Below are 23,736 nucleotides of genomic sequence, written 5' to 3'. Positions count from 1 at the left end.
ACTGTAAAACCTCTACTGAGCACTTGAGCTTGACCACAGAAAATGGTCACATTACATGCAATTTTAACTAAGGCCAGTCTTACTGTAGCGGCTAACTTTAAACGCTCTGTACGTTTTCTGAGGCATGGAATGTTGCTGGAGCCAGGCTGGAGCGATTTCCTCCCGCAATGTCCGTCCAATCGGCCGAATGGATGTTTTGCAGGATTTTGTGGTGGAGAAATTCGCTTCTGCGTGGGACAGTGATTTAGCGTGGCTTTTTCACTCATTCCCTCTGGCATTGAAAGCTCTCATCACGAGTTTCCTTTAAGCTCCGGAAAAGCAGCTATAGCACGGAAAGCCAGACGTGTAGCGTTAGACCCAGAGCCTTGTGCTTCTCTTCCTCCTTCGTGGAGAGTGAATTATATGGCTTGGTGTGTCTTGTGGGTTGCTTCAGATTCTTAAACTGCCTTGTTATTACTAAACCATGTATAGGGCTCTATGAAATCCGTATATTCCAAATTCTGTTTTATTTTTTCACAAATTACATTTTCATTTTAAATTTGAATAGTTAAAAGCGTGTCTAATCAACTGAATTAAAAAGGTTTAACAATGTCGATTTTTTAAAGTTTCAACAATAATAGGGCCCTATGAAATGTTTTATTTTTTTGGAAGTTCTGTGATGTCTGTTTTAATTTTGCTGGATTCTGGTGATTTAATACCAAATTTACTGTAGTAAAACTGTGGTAATCAAATGAATGTATAAGACTTTAACAGTTTAATTAATCTTTTAATATGTAATCAAATGACAATGTAACAATTCCTTTTATTAAATTAATTGTCTATTCACACCAAGTGCAAATAGTGTGCCTTTTTGGCAAGTGCTATTCACATTAGCTCTGCCTAACAATGCCTGGTTGGGCCAAACAAGACAAAAAAAAAGTTTTCAACGTCTTCAGTGGGGCAATCAGTAAATCGTATGGCTAATGCGTCTAATCCACCTTTTGCAGAGCTCGCCCTTATCACTTTTCTCATCACAAATCACATCGGAAAGGCATTTACTTTCAATAAAAATTAAGAAAATGTTCTGAATGTGGAAATAAAGTGCCTAATGAAATGTTTAATAATAATAAAAGCATTTATTGGTAGGGTTAGGGGTCGGTGTAGGGAGGGCTTTTTCTGTCCCATTAAGGCGGCATCCATTTTTATAAAATTTTAATAAATATATTAATTTACACTCTATGTTATTATTGCATCATGTTAATATACAACAATACTGAGGTGCAAATAGTATGTATCTGTCAAAATAAAGTACATGATACTGTAACAAGCACCATCCTTCGGATGAGATGTTAAACCGAGGTCCTGACTCTCTGTGGTCATTACAAATCCCAAGAGTAAAGAGTAGGGGTGTAACCCCGGCATTCTAGCCAAATTTGCCGATTACGATTGGCTTCATCACTCTGTCTCCTCTCCACCAATAAGCAGGTGTGTGGTGGGCGTTCTGGCGCAATATGGCTGCCGTCGCATCATCCAGGTGGATGCTGCACATTGGTGGTGGTTGAAGAGATTCCCCCCTTCTATATGTAAAGCGCTTTGAGTGCCTAGAAAAGCGCTATATAAATTTAACAAATTATTATTATAATATAATTAATTATTACATTTAATTACTATTTACACATATTGCAAAGAACTGCTACTTTTACATGGTGTAAACAGAATATATAACTATTTTCACTTAGTATGCTATTTCACTTAGTAAATAGCATCTACAGCTATTTTCACTTAGTGTAAATATAATCCATTTGCTTTTTACACTTGGTGTTAATAGCAATTATCATTAAGAAAATATGTTATTTCCACTTTGTGTAAATAGAATCTAGTTGCTATTTACACTTGACGCAAGACCGCTTTTCACTCGAGAAATCTCGTCACACCCCTATTGTCAGCTCATCTAGTCAGCACATCAGGACAAAATCTGAGCAAAAGTCGTGTAGTGTATTTCAGCCTGAAATAAACTGAAAGGGGGTTTATGTACATGCCATTCATTGGTATCTTTTTGTCTAAGTGGGTTGTAAAGTAGACCAGACCATATGCTGTTAGTCAGAAGCCTGTCTGTGGGACACCAAGCAGAGGTCTACTGCATGATGGCATGAAGTGGATAGGTTCTGTAGAATTTGGGGGCTTTTGCAACACAGTGAGACAGATGTTTCTGGTGCGGAAGTCAATGACAGAATGAGCAAGTACCGGAATTATATAAATGTTGTCTGGATTTATTTATCCGTGAAACATTGCATGCATTTTTTCTGCCAGCCCTACTTAGTTCAAACATTATTCATGTGAGATATGACTTGCCATATAATTTATGTGAGTAAATGGCCATATCATTATTGAAGCTTTATGATAAATATAATAACTAGATTTTTACATTATCCAAAAATGTAGGAGCTGCTCGCCTATGCAGAACTGTCCATCATAATATAGGGTATTTTGAGTGGTGTTTAGAACAATACAGTTGAAAAGTTTGGGGTCGTGAATGTTTTTTTGTTCTTAATGTCTCTTATGCTCACCAAAGCTGAATGTACTTGATCAAAAATAGTTAAATTAAAATAACCATTTCTATTTTTAATATATATTAAGATTTTTATAAATTATTTTTATAAATTTTCAGCTGTCATTACTCCAGTCTTCATCATTATAACATGCTGATTTGGTGCTCATGAAACATTTCTTGACAATGTTGAAAACAGTTGTGCTGCTTAATATTTTTATGAAAACCCATTTTACCATCGGCCAGTTGAAAATAAAGAACAGTAATTTTACACTTCTCCTCAACAATCCGAAATGATTTGAGGTTTCATTCATGTCTGTTGCATAAAACCTTAAAACAAAGGGTTAGAGGTTTGTTCATTAATAATTATGTGCTGATGAAAATGCTATTTGTGTTATAAATAAACCTTATTACATGGATTACACTATGTGTTTTTGTCTTTCAGATCCACACATCAAAGTTAGTGGTAAGAGGGACAATGTGAAGGAAGCCAAAGAGAAGATCATGTCTGTCCTGGACACAAAGGTGAGCATGTCAAGTCAGATTGGATGATTCTTATTTGATACAACATTGTGCGACACAAAAATGCCTCATTCGTTATACCCATCATATTTAGTTGCTGCAGTAGCGGGGTGCGTTGGGTTTTAGGCCATCTGACATTTGAAGGGATGGAACTTGAAGATCCTGAGAGGAACTATGTGGAGCTTGACATCAGGAGCTTCTCATATAGCTGTAGAATGAATCATGGCTTAAATCGTATTGGGCAAAAAGAAAGACAAATGCCAGTGCCCACCATTGGTTGACTTTAAGGGTGTGTTCTTGGCATGTTTGGTTCTATTAAAATGAACCCTGGTGCGATTGCTCTGTTAGTGCGGTTCATTTGTGTATTTGTGAATGCTACCATAATTACCCTGGTGCGCACCACACAAGCGGACTGAGAAGATGGGTCTCAGTCCGCTTCCAAACGAACTTGGGTGTGGTTTCGAATGAAATATGAATGCAACACGGAACAAAGACATGGAAACAAACCAAAAACAGGACATGATGTCACAAGATGCGACCCTAAAAAGGACAGAATGCTCAAGCATACTTGGTTTTCTTGTCATAGTTGCAATGTTGCCCATCACAGTTCGGTACAGGCATCAGAACTGTGAAGCAGATTTTCGTTTGTGTGTTTGACGGAGGGATTCCTGCCGCTGTTTTGATTCACTCCTTTACAGCTATTCACGAGGTCCCACTACTTCATATGTAGGCTACGCACATACAGAGAGCGCATTTATCCCAGCACACAGCATTGTTTTGGATGTTCAGTCTCGAAATATTATGTCATAAAAGCCGACCAATCAGGTTGTGAACATATCCTTATGCCTTTAGGTTCTGTGTTAGAAATGCCAATGTGAACACTAAGCGGACCAGGACTAAATGAACACACCCTAAATTCACCATGAAATCAATATTGAGAATTCTTGTGTTTTTTTTAATGGAATATTGCACTATGTATTGTAAATGACTTATCCGTGCACATCATTGTTTTTAATGAATGTGCCCTCATGATCTTGAATCAAAAGGGTGGGACAATCTGTCACTCACATGTGATCATAGCAATAGCAAACTACAATGAGCCAACGATCCAATCAATTCCTGCTGGGTAAAATCAAGTCCCGTCCCACATTTTTTTATTGTTAGAGAAGCCATTTCACACAAATATACTTCACAATAGGGAAGAAAAGACTACCGCAACTTCCATTTCATGCCGACTTTAAGGCCATTGGCAGCTATAGATGTCAGGGGCAGCTGACATCTGTGGCATCTGTGTGAGCTTTACCAAAACATTAGGTATGGTTAGGGATAGAAATTGCACAACTGATTCAAGACTCATCCATTCTTTTGGTAATTAGTGCCAGACATAATGCAGAACATCCACCAACGCAAACTAAAGAGTTTGTAGTAAAACTGTAGATTTGTGAGGTAATTCCCTCAAATTTTTTGCGTGAAATGGGAAATGGTGTGGCATTACTCTGTAGACCTGATGTAATGGAAAACTGACTTGGCTGTGGCTCATAGATGTAATTCAGTCTGTCACAACTTTAATGAAGCAGTTCAAATGGGCGGGATCTGTTTTTTCTGTATTTAAAAAGTACCTTTGCTCACTTTTTAAAATACATTCGATATTTTAATGTTAAAAGTACAAGCAACTTCCTCAGCTCAAAAAACACTGCAGTGAAACTAAGCTAAATTAGTCGAACATAGCACATTTGAACTGCGCCAGCCAAGCAAGTGTCATTGAGATACATGGGAATGCTAACGTATAGATTTCACCTTTAAATCAAGTGCTGGCTACGGTGCCGCAGTTAATACAGTCCGACTCTTGTTTCCTCAGAGCAACCGCGTGACTCTAAAGATGGACGTCTCACACACTGAGCATTCACATGTCATCGGCAAAGGGGGAAACAATATCAAGAAGGTGATGGAGGACACGGGCTGTCACATTCACTTCCCCGATTCCAACCGCAACAACCAGGCTGAGAAGAGCAACCAGGTGGGATTCTGACCTAACCAGCTCATGGAAACATGCCCAAATCTTATTTCACCCCATTAATCAATAGAACAAATATAATCAGTTACTGAAATTTATAATTGCCACTATGCTTAAGAGAAAATCAATACTGTAATACATTTTTTTATTTAAATTATCGTAATATAAAGTTCAATACAATAATTACTAGCATGATGGACATAAATATCATGCTGTATGTATAACATTTAATTGTGATTAAATTGCGTTATATATATATATATATATATATATATATATATATATATATATATATATATATATATATATATATATATATATATATATATATATATATATATATATATATATATATATATATATATATATATATATATATATATATATTACAGATATTTCACAGTAGTGCAATTTAGTTGTAGTACGGTAATGAGAATGGGGGTATGATTAATTGTAATAAATAATCTTGATACTCTAAAAATAAGCTTCACTTTCTTTAATAATTAAAGGGTTAGTTCACCCAAAAATGAAAATTCTGTCATTAATTACTTACCCTCATGTCGTTCGACACCCATAAGACCTCCGTTCATCTTTGGAACAGAAATTAAGATATTTTAGTTGAAATCTGATGGCTCTGAAAGGCCTCCATTGGCACAATGCACTTTACACTCTCAAGACCCTTAAAGGGGTGGTAAAACACATTGTTTTGAAGGCTTGATTGTGTTTGTGGGGCGCACTGTAACATGTGTTCATGCTTCGTTTTTAAAAAAAAATAATTATTTTTCATATATTTGACCTTTATTCTACACTGCTCTGTCCCTCCTTGTAAAACGGTCTGATGCTTTCCGGGTTGTATGAAGCCAGTCCCTCAAAAATACGCAATGGGCTTAGATTGGTTAGCTGGCCCAGTGTGTTGTGATTCGCTAACCGCAGTGTACGTTTGTCGGAAATGTCACGCCCCTTACCTTTACCGGTAGACTGTGCAGTATTAGAAACGATGGCGTCAATAAAACCACACCAATCTGAGCCCGAATCAGACCCAGAACATTTTAGTGAAGATGATCGAGCAGAACCTGTTCAGTCCTCAAGAGTAAAGACTGCGGATCTATAGTGATCGCTACTGAATGGCACTGTTACTTTTGTATTTTTAGAACGATTATAGCCAAATATCTGTCGCAAGAACTATTAACCCAAAACACTAAACACTGGCTTTACTAGTAAGTTAGCCAAATCACACACAGAACCATGTTTAGCATGCCTGTAGATAAATAATACATAAAAGCTCTAATCAAAGAATCATTTACACTTATGCCAAGTTCGCTGTTGAGATTTTAACGTTAGTGTTTGTAACGATAGGTGTTCATCGGATAACGTTAAGTATGAATAAGCATTTAACAGACTGGTTTGCAGAACAGTGTTGCCATCTGTTTACTTCCTTGCTACAACCTATTACAGGAAAACACATCGATGAAAAATAAATCAGACTTACAGGTTGTGGCCCGTAAACAGCTTCTGTTTGTAAATCCAGCTTTCAGGTCAAGCCGTTGTGCATATCCTGTATTGAACTCGCGAACATTGTGAAAGTTTTCCTCCGTGAAATGTGCTGCGGGAGGGAGCCCCGCGCGCGTCGTGCATTCACACACTAGCCGCGTTTGTCTCACGCAGCTGACGTTGTGCAAATCCGGTGTTGAACTCGCGAACATTGTGAAAGTTTCCCTCCGTGAGATGTGCTGCGGGAGCCCCGCACGCGCCTGTTCCCTTCTGTCTCATACACACGTGCATATAACATGCTGTATGTTAAACGCTCTGCAATGCACCCCTGTCCCTATGAAGGCTGAACAAAGCAAGTACACCAGACCTGCAATCCGGATGAATATAACAGCGTTTCCTCGGCATCGCGCCAACAACACTCCAGCCTAACTATACCACAACAGCGCCGCGATACAAAATGGCGCCCCCACCCCCCCTATTTAATATTCTCGGAGGAGGGGTTTATGTAAATATTGAGCCTGGTGATGTCACCAACCCTGGAGGAATGTGTGTAGTCGCCTACTGGCCGTTTGCTGTAGTTCTTAGAAATGGATTTCTTTAAAAGCAAATATCTCCCTTTGCTTTAAACTTTGAACGTTGTAACTTTGCAGATGTTGTTTATGCTAAAGCAGCAACATTACACGCTAGCTAAAGTTAGAATAGTGAAATCGTGGTTTACCACCCCTTTAAAAGGTTCTAAAGACGTCGTTACAAAGTCCATCTCACTACAGTGGTTCTAAAATAACTATGAATCGGCGAGAATAGTTTTTGTGTGCAAAAAAACCCTAAATAACGACTTATATAGTGATGACGATTTCAAAACAAGGCATCATGAAGCTTCGAAGCGTTATGAATCAGTGAGTCGAATCATGATTCGGATCATGTATCAAACCGCCAAACTGCTGAAATTTGGCGATCCAAACTGCTGATTCGACTCACTGATTCATTTCGTGAGGTTCACCCGAAAGAGGTTCAGGTTCTAAAGGCCGGTTTTGATTTCTAAAATGAAATGTATCACTGAGCTACTGTATAAATGCATATTGACGGCCGCAGGCTAAGGGAGGTTCAGCAATAGGGATAAGACTGAGTTATAATTGGATGCGGGACATGTTTTCAGACTTGATGAAGTGGGGAATGTGGAAATTGAGCAATGGCATGGCACTCCCTCAGTGTGGGCTTCATGTGTTGGGTTAGAGTGGCTGGTACTTGCTGACAGGTGAATGAGGGCCAGCCAGGCCAGAATGAAGAAATCTCACCTCCTAGTGGTGCTCTTATGATAACATTTGGCATGAGGGTTTTTCATTCTTAAGGGATTAGTTCACACAAAAATGAAAATCATTTAGGCTACTCACCCTCATGTCCTTCCAAACGTATCTAAAAATGTATAGCCAATGTGGCTTGGGCAGTAGCCTATATTCCCAGACTGCATCATGCCATATGCCAGCTGCCTTTGAGTGAGGAACAGAGTGAATTTTGACCTGAATATTTTGTGAACAGTTTAGTGGAAATACTTAGTGCTTAAAGGATTAGTTCACTCAAAAATTTAAATTACCCCATTATTTACTCACCCTCAAGCCTTCCTAGGTGTATATGCGTTTCTTCTTTCAGCCAAACACAATCAGAGTTATATGTAAGGGATAATCAACAGCTAGCTGTGCATTAGAGGATTTAATGTGGAGGCAAAAACCACCAGACGCGATCATTTAATGCACAGCTTGCTGTTGATTATCCCTTACATATTGTTGATTGAGATTGATAACGGTCAAAAGAGAGAAATATGTTAATTTTACCGTCACTCTCATAGACGCTGTATTAGAAACACCCTCACAGCAGTGGTAACTTGTTTTTTGTAATTTGATGCAAAAGTAATATAATACAAAGTGGTGATATAAATGTACATATAAATAAATGTTTACATACAGTGATATAAATGTACATACATTAAAAAAAAAAAAGAAAAAGAAAAAAAACTTTGCAGGATTTACGATATTGATGACCGTTAGAACGCGTCATCACTGTCTGCGAAAAGGGTCTATCCTAAGCTGTTTCTCAATGTCAAGGATACTTCCTCTGCAGGACTGGTCCTTCCAAGTCACTTCCTTCAGAGGCTAGGCGAGGCTCCTCTTTAGCATTCGGAGAACACGTAAATGGAACAGGCTAGCAAGTGCACGTCATTGCGTCATTAAGTCAGTGAAAAGGTTGGTTAGCCATCAATAACGTAATTTGTATAATATCAATACGGTAGTAATTTGTACTGGCATTTAAACGTTAAACTTTACTTATATTTACTACGGTTATAACAAATGTTTGGTAACGTAAATACTTACACTTGAAAGCATATTGCCCCGTTAACGCTCCGACTACGCCAACGTCCGATATTTTGTATTTTTTGAACAAGATAGCAAAGCTGCGCGCATAGGATTGTGGGAGATTTGAGAGCGCGAAGAACGCGAAGTCTACTCGTATGCATCCTTTCCTGTATATGGCATATTTTTCGAATGAAGGACTCAGACCTTGGTTGAAATTCCAAGGATCCTCGACATTCGAACAGTCCTTCGACGGATGTCGATGACGTTAGCATCCTCGGAATTCTGGCTTCCGAGGATCCTTCCTTGACATTGAGAAACGCCTATAGACTGTAAAAAATAATTTTAAATGAAAACAGCGCATTAATATAGAACGGTGATTCAACTGACTTGGAACTACCTGTGCATTAAATTATTTCATTGCACACCTTCCAGCCAATCAGAATCGAGTATTCAGACAGACCATGGCATAATAGAAAATAACCCAAGCTTTATAATGGGAGTGAATGGTAACTTAGATTTTGAAGCCCAAAAAAGTGCATCCATCATAAAACTTATCCACACGTATCCAAGGGGTTAATAAAAGCCTTCTGAAGTGAAACAATGTGTTTTTGTAAGAAAAATATCCATATTTATAACTATATAAACTACAATGATTGGCTTCTGGTAACGGCCATACGCGAGTCGAGTTCTGGCCAAAGAGTGACCTCTGACCTGACACATGACGTAGGATGTAGGAGTAATGTAAGCTTAGGTGAGAGTAGACGCCTCTAATGGTTCAAACAAATAAAGCTGGGCAACAAACTCAAGCTCCTCCTCCTCCACTTTAAAAAATCAAATTTTAGACTTATAATTCGTGAACTGTGTTTTGTTTTGCTCTATCCTCTGCGCTTCCGTGTTCGTCAACACGTCATGGGTCGGGTCAGAGGTCACTCTTCTACTGGAACTCAGCTCACATACGGCCGTTACCGGAAGCCAGTGATTATAGTTTATCAATATGAATATCTTATGGATAAACCCATCGCTTCGCTTCGGAAGGTCTTTATTAACCCCCTGGAGCCGTAAGGATTACTTTTATGTAAATCTCAGGCTCTACTCTCTCCCGTTATAAAGCTTGGAAGAGCCAGGATACTTTTTAATATAACTCCAATTGTGTTTGGCTGAATGAAGAAAGTCATATACAGCTATAGCTTGAGGGTGAGTAAATTATGGGATAATTTCTATCTTTGGGTGAACTATCCCTTTAAATCTTCTTCTGGTATGAATAAAAAAATGGTATCTTGTACTCCATTAACATACTCGTGACTTTCTTGTTCATTTTCTGCAGGTGTCCATAGCCGGCCAGCCAGGAGGAGTGGAGGCCGCCAGAGCCCGAATTCGGGTAAATAAACTTTCATAGTACGATTATGAACGTCTGTGTTTTTCTGAGATAAGCAGGAAGTAGAGGTGGGAGGCTGTTATTTATCTTGAGGAAGTTGACAGGTATGGGGGGGTGTTAACATAAATGATTTTCTGGATGAGATAAACACATTCCTCAGCATCCCAACGGTAATCCCGGCAACACAACAAGCAGCATGCATTCATCGTTTTCAGGAATGTATATTTCTAGTTGAGTATCTGGTACTTGAATCAAACCTGCTGCCCTCTGTTGGTGTTTTATAATCATTACAGCCACTTCTTTCCATTTCAATGGCATGGACACATTCTTTTCACCCAGCTATACAGACAAAAGCCCTTTAATGGGATAAAACGTAAGGAATAATAATAAGGTTGACATTTCAAATTGAAGCTTTTGACACTCAAGGTCTTGACCTGGAATTGAGTTTTACGTACAAGTCCAGCATTAATAACGGCTTGATGCGAAACACATGGTGCCAATTGAAGCTGGTTTGAAACTGCAGTTTTAGTGATATCTTGACTGTTTGGCCGGGTGTCGCCTGTGCGCTCCTTCTCTGTCCAGACTCTCCTCGGATTTCACCAGCGCACACGTGCTTCCTCCTTAGAGAGAACCAAGAAAAACAAGCCAAAGCATTCGGGCACAGCAGGCTTCCTCAGTATTTGCACAAAGCCCGAGCCCCAATTAACTCGAGGACGTTCCACACCAGAATCTATCATAAGCCTTCACTATTGTTTCAAAAAGCAATTTGTATGAAATGAGCACCTTTGAAAAACCCAAGCCGCTCCATTTTTTATGTCCAAAACACATAAAGTTATGTGGGTAAAATGTACATCTGAGGTAAGGATGTTAGTGGGGCAGCCTCACTTTTTCTCTTCCTCGTTCGCGTGACCAGAACTGCTGGGAATTCTTCTCTTGACCACCTAATCATCTCCATTTTTCGTCTTCCAAAGATCTTCACCCACAGTCGTTTTGGTGCTTTATTGTGCTGTTACGCCCATGTGAATGGTATAGAGCGGGCATCATTCTCACACTTAACCTTGTGTTTGACCGCTTTCAATCTTTTTTAAAGTCAACTGAGATTGTTGTGTCAGTTTTTGCAGAATTTTCTCAGAAGTTGTCCAACTGTCAGAATTAGATACTTCTACTTCTTTACAAAATATTAATTTTATGTAATGGTCAATGACAAATAACAGTGTCATTCACTAAAAACTCTGGTAAAAATCTATTTTAAAACACTCTTGTCTGGTTTCACATACAAGGATTTAGTATGGAAGCTTGTTTCCACCACAGAATAAAACATTTTCAAAGATAATTGTGACTTTTTATCTCACAATTGTGAGTTTACATCTCGCAATTCTGAATTTTTTTCTCAAAGTTATAGTTATAAAGTCAGAATTGTGTGATATAAAGTCAGAATTGAGAGATACAAAGTCAGAATTTAGTCATATAATCAGAATTGTGTGATATAAAGTCAGAATTGAGAGATACAAAGTCAGAATTGAGAGATACAAAGTCAGAATTGAGTCATATAGTCAGAATTGTGTGATATAAAGTCAGAATTGTGTGATATAAAGTCAGAATTGAGAGATACAAAGTCAGAATTGAGTCATATAGTCAGAATTGTGTGATATAAAGTCAGAATTGAGTGATATAAAGTCAGAATTGCGAGATGTAAAGTCAGAATTGCAAGATATTAAGTCAGAATTGTGTGATATAGTCAGAATTGAGTCATATAGTCCGAATTGTGAGATACAAAGTCAGAATAGTGTGATATAAAGTCAGAATTGAGTGATATAAAGTCAGAATTGCAAGATATTAAGTCAGAATTGTGTGATATAGTCAGAATAATTGAGTCATATAGTCAGAATTGTGGGATATAAAGTCAGAATTGAGTGATATAAAGTCAGAATTGTGAGATATAAAGTCAGAATTGCAAGATATAAAGTGAGAATTGTGAGCTATAAAGTCAGAATTGTGAGATATAAAGGCAGAATTGCGAGATATAAAGACAGAATTGTGTGATATAAAGTCAGAATTGTGATATAGTCAGAATTGTGTGATATAAAGTCAGAATTGTGTGATATAAAGGCAGAATTGTGATAAAGTCAGAATTGTGTGATATAAAGTCAGAATTGTGATATAGTCAGAATTGTGTGATATAAAGTCAAAATTGCGAGATATAAAGTCAGAATTGTGATATAGTCAGAATTGTTATATAAAGTCAGAATTGTGATATAAAGTCAGAATTGTGTGATATAAAGTCAGAATAGCAAATTATCTTTTAAAATTCGTTTTTTTTTTTTTTTCTCGCAATCGCAAGTTTATATCTCGCAATTCAGACTTTATAACTTGCAATTCTGACTTATTTTCTCCGAATTGTGAGATCTAAACTCGCAATTGCGAGTTATAAAGTCCAGTTCTGAAGGGGGAAAAGACTGACTTTTTTCTCAGAAAATATTATAATTATAATTATAAAATTATAATTCATTATAAACAATATAACAAGACAAAAATATATACAATTATACAAGAATGCCTTTTTTCCCATTCATTTTTTTTGTTCTTTTTTTTTTGTAAACATTATATAGGGTCGCTAATGACCCGAGGTGTGTAACAGTGTATGTATCTTTTTTCTGGACACCAGTAATTGAATCTTTGATGACTGAATATGTGCAAATCACCTTTATCCCACAAGGTGGCAATGTCTGATGCACAATAATGAAGTGACATTTCACTCAAAGTTACCGCAGGCAGAAAACAAAAGAAGAATCATCAGCAAAACTTGAAATGGCTGTGATTTACTGCAGAGCAAGTACTGAATGCAATCTAATTTGAATGTCACTGTCACTTGATGGTGGATCTGGTGAAGAAGCTGTCAGCGATCAAAATACCTAAACATTCATGCATTTAAGAGTTAATATAGGCATAACGCAGTTCTTTTGTTGTTGTTTTTTTACGGAATAATTGCAAAATATTATTCCAAACTACTTGATAAAGTTTTATTAAGATTGTTTTCCTCATTATGATATCAAGGCTTCAATGAATATCAAAATTAATTTTAATTCAGAAATTAAAAAAATGTTCATCATAGAAGAGTTGTACTCAAAATTTTAACATCATGTCATTGACCCAAAAGCGAAATGCTTGTATTGCATGTTTGTGTGTGAGAGCCTGTGTGTTGACCATGTCACGAAGCTTGATGCTTGAGAGATCAAACCGTTTAAACATTAGCCCTGCTTTCTCAGAGGAGCCGAGTTCATTCAAGTGGAATGATCCACGGAGCATCTTCCTGACTCTTTGGATGCGTGTTGTCTGTGAAAACACAGGGAAAGCAAATACACAAGTTACTGATTCTACAGAAGGTCAAAGGAAAGCTCAGATCACTTGTTTGTAAAAGATCAGAATACAGCTCTCCCCTCCAAATTCTTTATTAAGAATAATCAAAACAAAAGCACAGGAGTTTTTAGTTTGGAAAGCTCCGCTCATAGCCAATGCATAAGCCTTTGGTTAAAAATAACCATAGTTATGGTTTTAATAGCTCAAGAATGAGGAGAACCATTAACAAAGATGAATGATTGGAATTCCAGAGCTCGCTCCATGACGGATTCCCTGCTCCCAGCTAATGTTGAACCCAATAAACGTCTCCTTGTCTAAAGGGAGAGTGACTGTCCTAACCACATCTAAAGGGGCAGAGAATGTCTTTCTTTTTGGCCCCCGGTACAGAACATGAGGGTGAGCGAAGCCCCCACAACATATGGGACTGATCAGAGCCGCATTTTTACGGCTTGGCCATTCATTCTGTTTACCAATTCAGTTTGGTGAGGCAGTCTTTGCTGGGGCCTTGATGACCCTAAATCACAGTGGAACGATGGGAAGTTTTTGCTTATGCCGTTTTATTTCGGAAGACTTCATGGCTTGAATGTCAGCCAAGTGCCCTAGTAGTAGTTACTGTAATTCTGACCAGCATTCATTTAGAGTAAACCATGTTGTTTGCTTCTGAAGCCGAGCACACACTATCCTGTCACCCTGACTCGAAATTCTTATTTATTATTGTCTAAAACATTATGTGCACAACTAATTGCAGACTATGTGCATCAGTTACAGTCGCTCTCCTCCTCACTTAGCTACAGTTCCGAAATTGCATTCTGACAAACACTCACAAAGCCAAGCAGAGGTTGATCCTTGAAGCCTTTTTAAGCACTTCCTAGATCCCACTTCCTAGATCTCTTAATTTCATTGAGCGTTTCTCATTGCTGCTCTCACGCTAGTCGGGCAGTGTGGAAACCTGGTCACAAAATTTCTGGTAGCATCTTCAGCTTGTGGCAGGTCTTGCAAGTGTTGCACCCTGACATGACAAAAAGTGTGTTTTATTTGTAGAAGTGACCTATTGGTTAGAGTCATGGCACGGTGATTGGTTATCCCTTGTGAAAGAGAAGTATCACACTTAAACTGAATATAATGTTTTCAGACACTTAATTGCATGTTATTATATTTAAATTAAATGAAAATATTGTATAGTTTAAATGTATGTTAAAAGCAATTATTTCAACTCAAGAGTGATTTTTGACCCACTTAAAGGGATAGTTCACCCAAAAATTAAAATTTGATGTTTATCTGCTTACCCCCAGGGCATCCAAATTAGGTTGGAGTTAAAAATCTTAATTTGTGTTCTACTGAAGAAACAAAGTCACCTATATGACTTTGTTTCTTCAGTAGAACACAAATTAAGATTTTTAACTCCAACCGTTGCAGTCTGTCAGTCGTATAATGCATGTGACTGGTAACAAATTCTATGAGAGTAAAAAAACAACATGCACAGACAAATCCATATTAAACCTTGCGGCTCGTGACGACACATTGATGTCTTAAGACACAAAATGATCGGTTTGTGCGAGAAACCGAACAGTATTTGTATAATTTTTACCTCTATTACACCACTATGTCCAACAGCTTTCAGCCCGCGATCACTTCCGGTGAGTGAGGTCAATGTACACGATCTGGCGTAGAGATACCTGCGACAGATCACTTCCGGCGCTTGTGTAAACTGCGCCAGATCGTGTACATTGTATATTGACCTCACTCACCAGAAGTGATGGCCCGCTGAAGGCTGTTGGACATTGTGGTGTATTAGAGGTAAAAAATTATATAAATACTGTTCGGTTTCTCGCACAAACCGATCGTTTCGTGTCTTAAGACATCAATGTGTTGTCACGAGCCACAGGGTTTAATATGGATTTGTATGTGCATGTTTTTTTTTACTCTCATAGTTCTCATGTGTTACCAGTCACATGCATTATATGACTGATGTGACATTCACACCGGACGCGAATGACGCGAATAATTTGCACTATTCGCGCGAAGTTGGACACTTGAACATTTTGAATTTACTCGCTTCATTCGCGCGTAAAATTTGTTTCATTCGCGTGTGACATTCACTGCACAACAGACGCGAATTCACGTCATGGGAGAGGCTTCTGCCAGCCAGAAATGGCTGACATGGGCTGTGTTTACACGTCTTTTTTTTGTTAAAATCTACTGTTAATGTGTGACAAAACTTAGTTTTAAGACTTTTTCAGGCGAGAATGTAGTTGTTTAGAGCTCAAATCTGTGGTCTATTTATAAAAAGAGTGCCTATTTGAACATTTTATCTGGCGTTTTCAGAGTTGTGAGCTCCAGCGGATCAGCGGCACTCCGCGCTTGTTTACCCCGGCGAGAGTAGCCTTTCCTCGGCTAGTCCTTCTGCCGTCTGCCGCTGGCTCTGATGTCTCTGTGGTGTCTCGAGCTATAATTCGTCTTGTGTATATGTAACGGGCGATCTTTGGTCTCATGGATCTATAATTTGTTCCCTGGCAAATTGTTTAGGCTGAGGGCAAAGTGAAGTTCCATAACTTTTTTATTTTTAGGCTATAACTGTACGTTACAGTTGTAGCCGACTAGCACTGACTTTGAATGTTTGACTGAATTGTTTGCTTTATTTCATGTATAGCTTATTATACCTTTTACTTATACTTTTGTATTATTGATCATACATAAACTTGCATTTAACAAAAAGAGACTGGGTTGTGTTTCATGTCATTTAATGTTATCACAGTGATAATCATATTGTCTAAACCAGATATTAATATACAGATTTTCTCCTCATTGTTGTCACTACTAGAGCAAGCTCCTGATTGGTTAATGCGGCGCGAATTTCCGCCAAAGTTGCGTTCAAAGCGCTCAATTCGCGTCATTCGCGTCATTCGCGCCGCCTCATTCGCACGAATCACGCAGCAGCCTATTTGCGTCTCTGCATTGACTTAACATGTAAATCACTCGCGCGAATTGCGTCATTCGCGTCCAGTGTGAACGCACCATGACACACTGCAACGGTTGGAGTTAAAAATCTTCATTTGTGTTCTACTGAAGAAACAAAGTCACCTATATCTTCGATGCCCAAAAATTTCATTTTTGGGTGAACTATCCCTTTAAGTACATCTTTGTATGTAATTTCATAATTACTTCAAAATATGATTAAATTGTGCTGCGGAATCTGACAAGAGTTTATGGTAAATTAAATACACTTTAATGTAATTTCTATTGAATCTAGCATGTCATGCCTTTAAATATATTTGTAATTACACATTTGTAATGAAGTTGCAATATAATTTAACCCCCTCGAGTCAGCGGTCGCGCCGGCTTTTTTTCTTATCAGTGCCAAAGAGACTCAAATAACTCAGTCGTTTTTTATACTCACCTGATGGTGCTCTATTTTATGTTATTTCTAAATCAATTGTAAATGTAATATTGAATAAGATTACAGTTATAATATAATTAAGTATTTTACATGTGCTATAGTAGGTGAGTCAACGCATCAAATTAAGTGTACTTCTTTGAATCACGACAACAGATTATTAAAAAAAATTAAAAATGTACTTTAATAGAAAACTTTAATGTAAAAATTTGGCATTATTGCAAAGAGCACTTTTTAAAAGTGTGTTAAAAACATCTCTTTAAATACACTCAGCTGGCCTTTTATTTAATTAATATTATATTATCTGCAAGTATAATTGGTTACCCTTTATTTTAAGGTGTAATTATACAGTTATGTACTGAATAATAACAACATGTACTTACTATAGGGTTAGGGTTTTTTAGGCTTACTTGCTTGGATAGAAAATACATGTAAAATGTAACAAGGACACTGTAAAATAAAGTGTTTCCATGCAGTTTTTAAAAAAAATATATTTATAAGATGTGAAGCACACTGCAAGTGTGCATTCATCACTTTTTCTCAAGGGATATCTTGAGGTGTTGTGCTCATGTGGGAGACGTGGGTTTGAATCTGTTCTTGTTTCAGTCCTCTCTTTCCACATGGTTTACTGATTATTTTATCTCTGTGATTTTATTTATATCTGTGTATGTTTCAAAAGTATCTCAAAAAATAAATGGCAGTGTATGGTCTGCTGATTAATTACCCATAATTCTTACCTGTCTCCAGCTGAAATCACAAAATTGATTTCAGTCTACTCAATAATTCAGATATATAGCATTAACTGATGGTTTTATTCGTCTTCCTTCAGGAGTTACTCCCACTGGTGTTGATGTTCGAGCTGCCAGTCATAGTACAGCTGAACCCTGACCCCAGCTCTCCTGCCATCCAGCACATCTCCCAGACATACAACATCTCTGTGGCCTTCAAACAGAGGTCCAGACTCTATGGAGCGACAGGAGTAGTGCGGGGCTCACAGAATAATTCTGCGGCCGTGAAGGTGAGACGCTCATACACATGGGGGCGACATCTCCAGTCACATGTTTTTTTTTTTCTTTCATATAAATGCATTATTTTCAAAATGTAATATTTCATGAGTTACAGTAAAGCCCCGTTCACACCAAGGATGGCAACTAAAAATGTAGTTCTAAAAATCATTCCAAATACAAAAGAATAGCAGAGTCCACACCACAACTTGAACGATAACGGTATAGAGAAACTATGTCGTTGTAATCACTTTTTGAACGATTTTTTTCAGCTGATGAATGATAAAAACATTGACAGCCAATCAAAATCCATCCTGCTTTAAAGCGCTCAAACTTTAGAACGGAATAACTGCAGCGCATGCTTAGAATAAACAGGGCGATATCGTCCACTGATGTGGACGCTATTATAGTTATTGTTATAGTTATTAAGGGCCAAGCACCGAAGGTTTCTTTTTTTAATATAGCACTTCATGGATTAGTCCACCCATTTAGTTTTTTATCATTTATAAAATGTTCTCCTATTATTTATTTATTTTATATTTTCTATCATCAGTCATTTGATATGTTATATTGCACTTTTAAGTTGGAATATTGTGCTGTGCCATCTAAGAAGTTGAAGTGCTGTTTGTTTATTAAAGAAGTTAATCACAAAAATAATGTAAAATGTTTATTTTTATTACATTTAAAATGAAATAGCTGCTGGCAATGCTTTTGACCAAGGGTCTAGTATGGGTAGTGCCTGTTATTCTTCCCAAGGAGAATCTTCTTCCATCTCTGGTCTTAAGGAAAGGTCTAGGGCTGGAGTTGTCCTGTGGGCTATTGGCTATGCCTGGTATGTGTTGAGATCTGGGGTGAGGAGCCCGTGCCAAAACCGCCTACGAATACGGCCAGAAAGGAACCCCAAAAGAGCCCCTTTGCCTTTCCTCTCTTCCCCTAGTTTTATGGCGCGCTGAAAGAAACTCCCCAAACTAGGCCATTCTCAGGGTCATATATACCAGATGGAAAAGCAAGAACATAAAGAGGTTGTTGTTTACTAAAACATGCTCTATTAGTGTCAAAAAGTGCCAGTCGTGACTCGTGTTAGCAGTTCATAACCAGGGTGGTTAAATTTGACATGAGTCTGAAAAAGCGGTCAGTGAGGTATTGGTGAACCTGATTTTACCAACTAAAACATGTTCCTGGATCAACATTCCAGTCAACCTATCAGATTGGAGGGACAAGTTTACGGTTTATGTCAAGTTTAGACTTACAACCAGGGTTAGGTGCTTCTACATCAGTGTTATTCATCTATCATTTCCCTCTGATTTTAGGTATATTTTATGGGTAGGGCTAAGTTTAAGGGTAGGGATATGGTGAGGACAAAATTTTCAGACATGAATCATGTTCCAGGATCAACAAAATATGTTGATCCAGAAACATGTTTTACTTGGCAAATTCATGGTGACCGGAGGTATTCGCTGTTTCATTCGGGGTCAGAAATGAACTTTTACATGAAGGGGCTAATATTTACAACAAAATGTTCCCCATCACTGAAGTGGTCAATGACTTCAGCTTGTGCAACCGAAAAAAAATCCTGTTAAAATGAATGAAGCTGTCTACACTATACAATGAATCTCTTTCTTACATTGTATCTTTATGAAAAAGAATTTGTGAGAGTGCACAGCTTCAGCGTTTCAGTAGAAGCCTCTGATTGGCCAATGCATTCATACGCTCAACAGAAATGTGGTGATTGGTTATAATTCTCAACGCTGTAAAACTGTTATCATTGTAATCGACAGTTGTTATAGATTTGGTGGCATTTTTGCCCCAAGCCCCTGTTCATTTCCACATCTCATTGCAGAGGGGCACAGCTGTGTTACTAGAGCACCTCGCGGGTAACCTGGCCAGCGCCATCACGGTCAGCACACAGCTTGACATCGCGCCCCAGCACCACCTCTTCATGATGGGCCGCAACGGCAGCAACATCAAGCACATCATGCAGCGCACAGGAGCCCAGGTCCACTTCCCAGACCCCAACTGCCCGCAGAAGAAATCCACCGTCTATGTGCAGGGAACCATTGACTCTGTGTGTCTGGCCCGTCAGTACCTGATGGTGAGAGATTGTTTTGTTCTTTATTTCAGTGTTTCTGTCTGTATTCAGTGTTCCACAGCATTTGCTCTACCGACATGAATGACACCTCAAATAATCCAGCTTGTTGAGGAGAGGTGTGCTATTTTCTCTGAACAATCAGATAAAAAAATTCTAAACTTGAGTTCTTTTTACTGTTCTAGGGTCAGATTTACTAAACAGGGTATTAGTGTGAGAGCACAATTCCAAAAAATGGGAGTGGAAAGTTCGGCTTGTGATTTACTGACAACGTGCAAATTAAAGAACACAGACGCAGCTGGATCATTTCCATAATGACCAGCGCAATCTACCCATTAGCGTCTGGTTTATGACATGCTTTTTTGGGCGGTAAATAATGGCGCAAACACCTGTAAAATGACAAGCGCAAACCTTTGTGAATCACTTTGCGTTATTTATTTAAATACTCTCCTCCCATAAATTTTGCGTCTCAAAGGGAAACTCCTACAAATGCATATGCATTTAAGTTCAGCCACAAAAACAACCCTGTTCATGCCTTTTCAGCGCAAATTTTTCACTGCGTGTCTTTAGTAAATCCTGACTGTAGTTTTTTAACGCCAAAAGAGGGTTTGCGCTGGCGCAAGCTTTTAGTAAATCTGGCCCTTAGTAGGCCTGTCACAATAACAATTTTTGCTGGACGATAAATTGGCCAAGAAATTATTGCGATAAACAATAATATTGTCGTTCTGAGACCATTTTCATCTAAAATAATGATAATGGCATAATAATGCAGGTACACCTTTTCTAAGATCAATAAACTTTTATTTCTAAAGACTATTTAACACTGAAAACGGAAAACATTTTAAATATCCACAATAAATGAACAAAACAACCAAAAACAATAAAAGCAATGGACTCTCAGTCTGTTAACAAAAAATGCACTTGAATAAATACCAAAAACAATAAATAAAATGGATGAAAACTGCAACAAATGATTGTGTTTTAGGTGCATATTAGGGGTGGCACGGTTCACAAAACCCACAGTTCGTATTATGTAATCATGCACAAACTGAATTTGACTTGACTTTAAGCACATTATTGGGACCATCTCTGAGGAAAGCTAGGTGAGATTTTGAGACAGCAAGAGAGAAGACATTGAAGACATGCTTTTCATTTATTTGGCAAAAAAAGGAGAATATGTATTGCTATCTCTACAGGAACTTATGTGCCTTTTTAGCACACAAAGATTGAACTTGAAGCACACAAAAATTAAGCTGAAGAATTAACTTGCCTTTATCAAACTGCCAACTTCAGTGTAGCTTTAAGCCTTGTTTAAACTCGACGCGTCCGCACGAGCGTGAGGGTGCGTGCGGCAAAAATGGTGTCAACGCGGAGCGAGCGGTGGTGCGCGAGACCCCATTTCGCTTGGCGTGTGCACGTCAAATTTTGTATCTTTGCACGCGGCTCCGCAACCGAAAAAGCAGGAGTTCCAGGCGAATCTGGCTGAGCATGACGTCTCATCACGCCGGCACCCAAACGGACGAGGTGCGCGCACAGTCAGCGAGAGAGAGAGAGAGAGAGAGAAAGAGAAGAGGAAAACAAACAAGCATGCAAATAGAAATAATCGCGGCTGTAAAAATTATAGCGCTAATTTTTTTTTTATTGTGCGATTAATTTATTTATTGACTATCGCGACAGGCCTAGCCCTTAGTGTTCTTGTAAAATAGATAATACCCTTCAAATTGCGCAAATTCAAATTGAAAATACGCCCAATGGAAACGTGTCAATTTCGCAAAAACTTACATATATTGCAAAAAAGTTTTTACGCTCGCATTAGGTGGTTTTTCAGGCATTTCCAAAAAGGAAATTTTCGCAAAATTGCAATGGAAACAGTTTTTTCGCAATTACAGGTCACCTGTACTGGGGTGGTACTTGGTGTGTTTCAACCGCAGGAACCAGGGTCTAAATAAAGTTACGGGTAAAAATTTCCCCCTGCTCGGCCCTGCTCGCGAGGTAGTACTTTTTCAAAGTTCAGGAACTTTCAGGGGTGGGACTTGGGCAGTGAACATGCTGATTAGTTGAGTTCACGCAGCATTTTATTTCAACCTAAAAGCCCAAAAGTCCCAGTCCTACGTCACCGGACTAATCTTCGCGGTACTTTACACCGCGATGGAAACGCAGACAGCAGCGAGTCTGGGGGAAAAAGAGTTCCTGGGACAAATTGTTCCGGGTAATTTCGGTGGAAACGGGTCTAATTTGTCCCAGGAACTCTTTTTTCCCCCAGACCTGTTGCTGTCTGCATTTCCATCGCGGTCTAAAGTACAGTGAAGATTAGTCCGGTGACGTAGGCAAAATTGCAATGGAAACAGTTTTTTCGCAATTACAGGTCACCTGGCGTATGTTAAAGTTGATTATATTTTAACGATGTGCAGTTTGTTTAAACAGAAGACAAGACCAAGTTCTTTATTAAACTCATAAAAGACAAAAGAATTACAGGAATACTGGATTGTAGACTACAAAGAAATGCCACAAATGATTATGAAGACCTTGAAGCAGATATGAGGGAGAAACACCCAGAAACACCTCATACGTGCCACTCAAGTATAAGGTGCTTTACTTGCCTTTAATGCTTGGATAACACACCTACGTCTCCTTCCATTAAAGATAATGGCTACTGCGGTGGATGGGATATACATAAACCCAACATACGTGGCATCATTTTTGGAATGACTTATCGCTAGAGGAAAAAAATACATTTTAGTCGCATAATATCGGTTAATGGAAACGCTGTCATTTTGCAATAGTTTTGTATCGACATTTAGAAAATATCACAAAAGTTTTGCGTAAATTTGTAATGGAAACGCGGCTATTGACATTATACTCATTTTGTTTGTCCCAATATATTAAGACCGTTGCCACAATTCATTTATTTAAAAATGAAGAAAAGTCAATTATACCCCCCTGCAGGCCCTAATGACTGTGTTCAATAAATATCATAAAATATCAGATCATTTGACCTGTTTTTGACAGTTGTTAGTGATGGACAAAATTTCGAAATCATTGACTAAAACAGCATTTAAAGTGTTTCTCCGTTGGCGCGTTTCTGTTAGTGTCAGTGTCTATTATTTGTCGTTTTTTTCTTCCAGTAAATCTTTTAGCCCATGCTGTAGGCCTATTCAGTTAATGCATGAACAAAGCTTCACCAAACATTTTTGTAGCACGCCTCCCATCCAATAAATCGCAATAGTCTTTGTGCTTTGTAACTTTTGATATGAAAACAAGTCTCCGCTTTCAGTAATTTTTATAACAAAATTCATACAATAAATATTGTTTTGACGCTATGTAATGTGGCGTGACAGATCGCTGCAGCGCCTCAGTTCAAGCAGCACATGATAATGTTTCTCTTTACTACTAGCACAAAATAAACATGAATGAACATCAGAAGGTATGTTGAAAGATACAGTAGATCTTACCAAAGTGTATCATGTCTCATGTATTTGCGGTTTCAGCTGCGGAAAGACGTAAATTAAACAACTTACTTAGCCTATTGTCTTCATTCAACAACTTTTTGATTTCAACCACTGTGTACAAAATTATAGTTCAACAACAAATTATTTGATCATTAAAAGTTTATATAAA

At 38.2% G+C, this 23,736-nt stretch overlaps 1 protein-coding gene across 2 annotated transcripts in view; it reads left to right on the top strand.

Moving 5' to 3' along the window:
- Positions 1-23,736, top strand: part of bicc1 (BicC family RNA binding protein 1) — a 155,832-nt gene that overhangs the window by 95,938 nt on the left and 36,158 nt on the right. For both annotated transcript variants that reach the window (XM_079801377.1, XM_079801378.1), the window contains 5 exons: positions 2,973-3,052; positions 4,908-5,066; positions 10,227-10,280; positions 17,858-18,046; positions 19,873-20,124. In XM_079801377.1, the coding sequence (XP_079657503.1) occupies positions 2,973-3,052; positions 4,908-5,066; positions 10,227-10,280; positions 17,858-18,046; positions 19,873-20,124 (734 nt within the window). The remainder of the gene's footprint in view (positions 1-2,972; positions 3,053-4,907; positions 5,067-10,226; positions 10,281-17,857; positions 18,047-19,872; positions 20,125-23,736) is intronic.

This window comes from Gobio gobio, assembly GCF_949357685.1.
Source record: "Gobio gobio genome assembly, chromosome: 20".
Classification (NCBI taxonomy): Eukaryota; Metazoa; Chordata; class Actinopteri; order Cypriniformes; family Gobionidae; genus Gobio; species Gobio gobio.
This window is presented reverse-complemented; position numbering and strand designations above follow the sequence as displayed.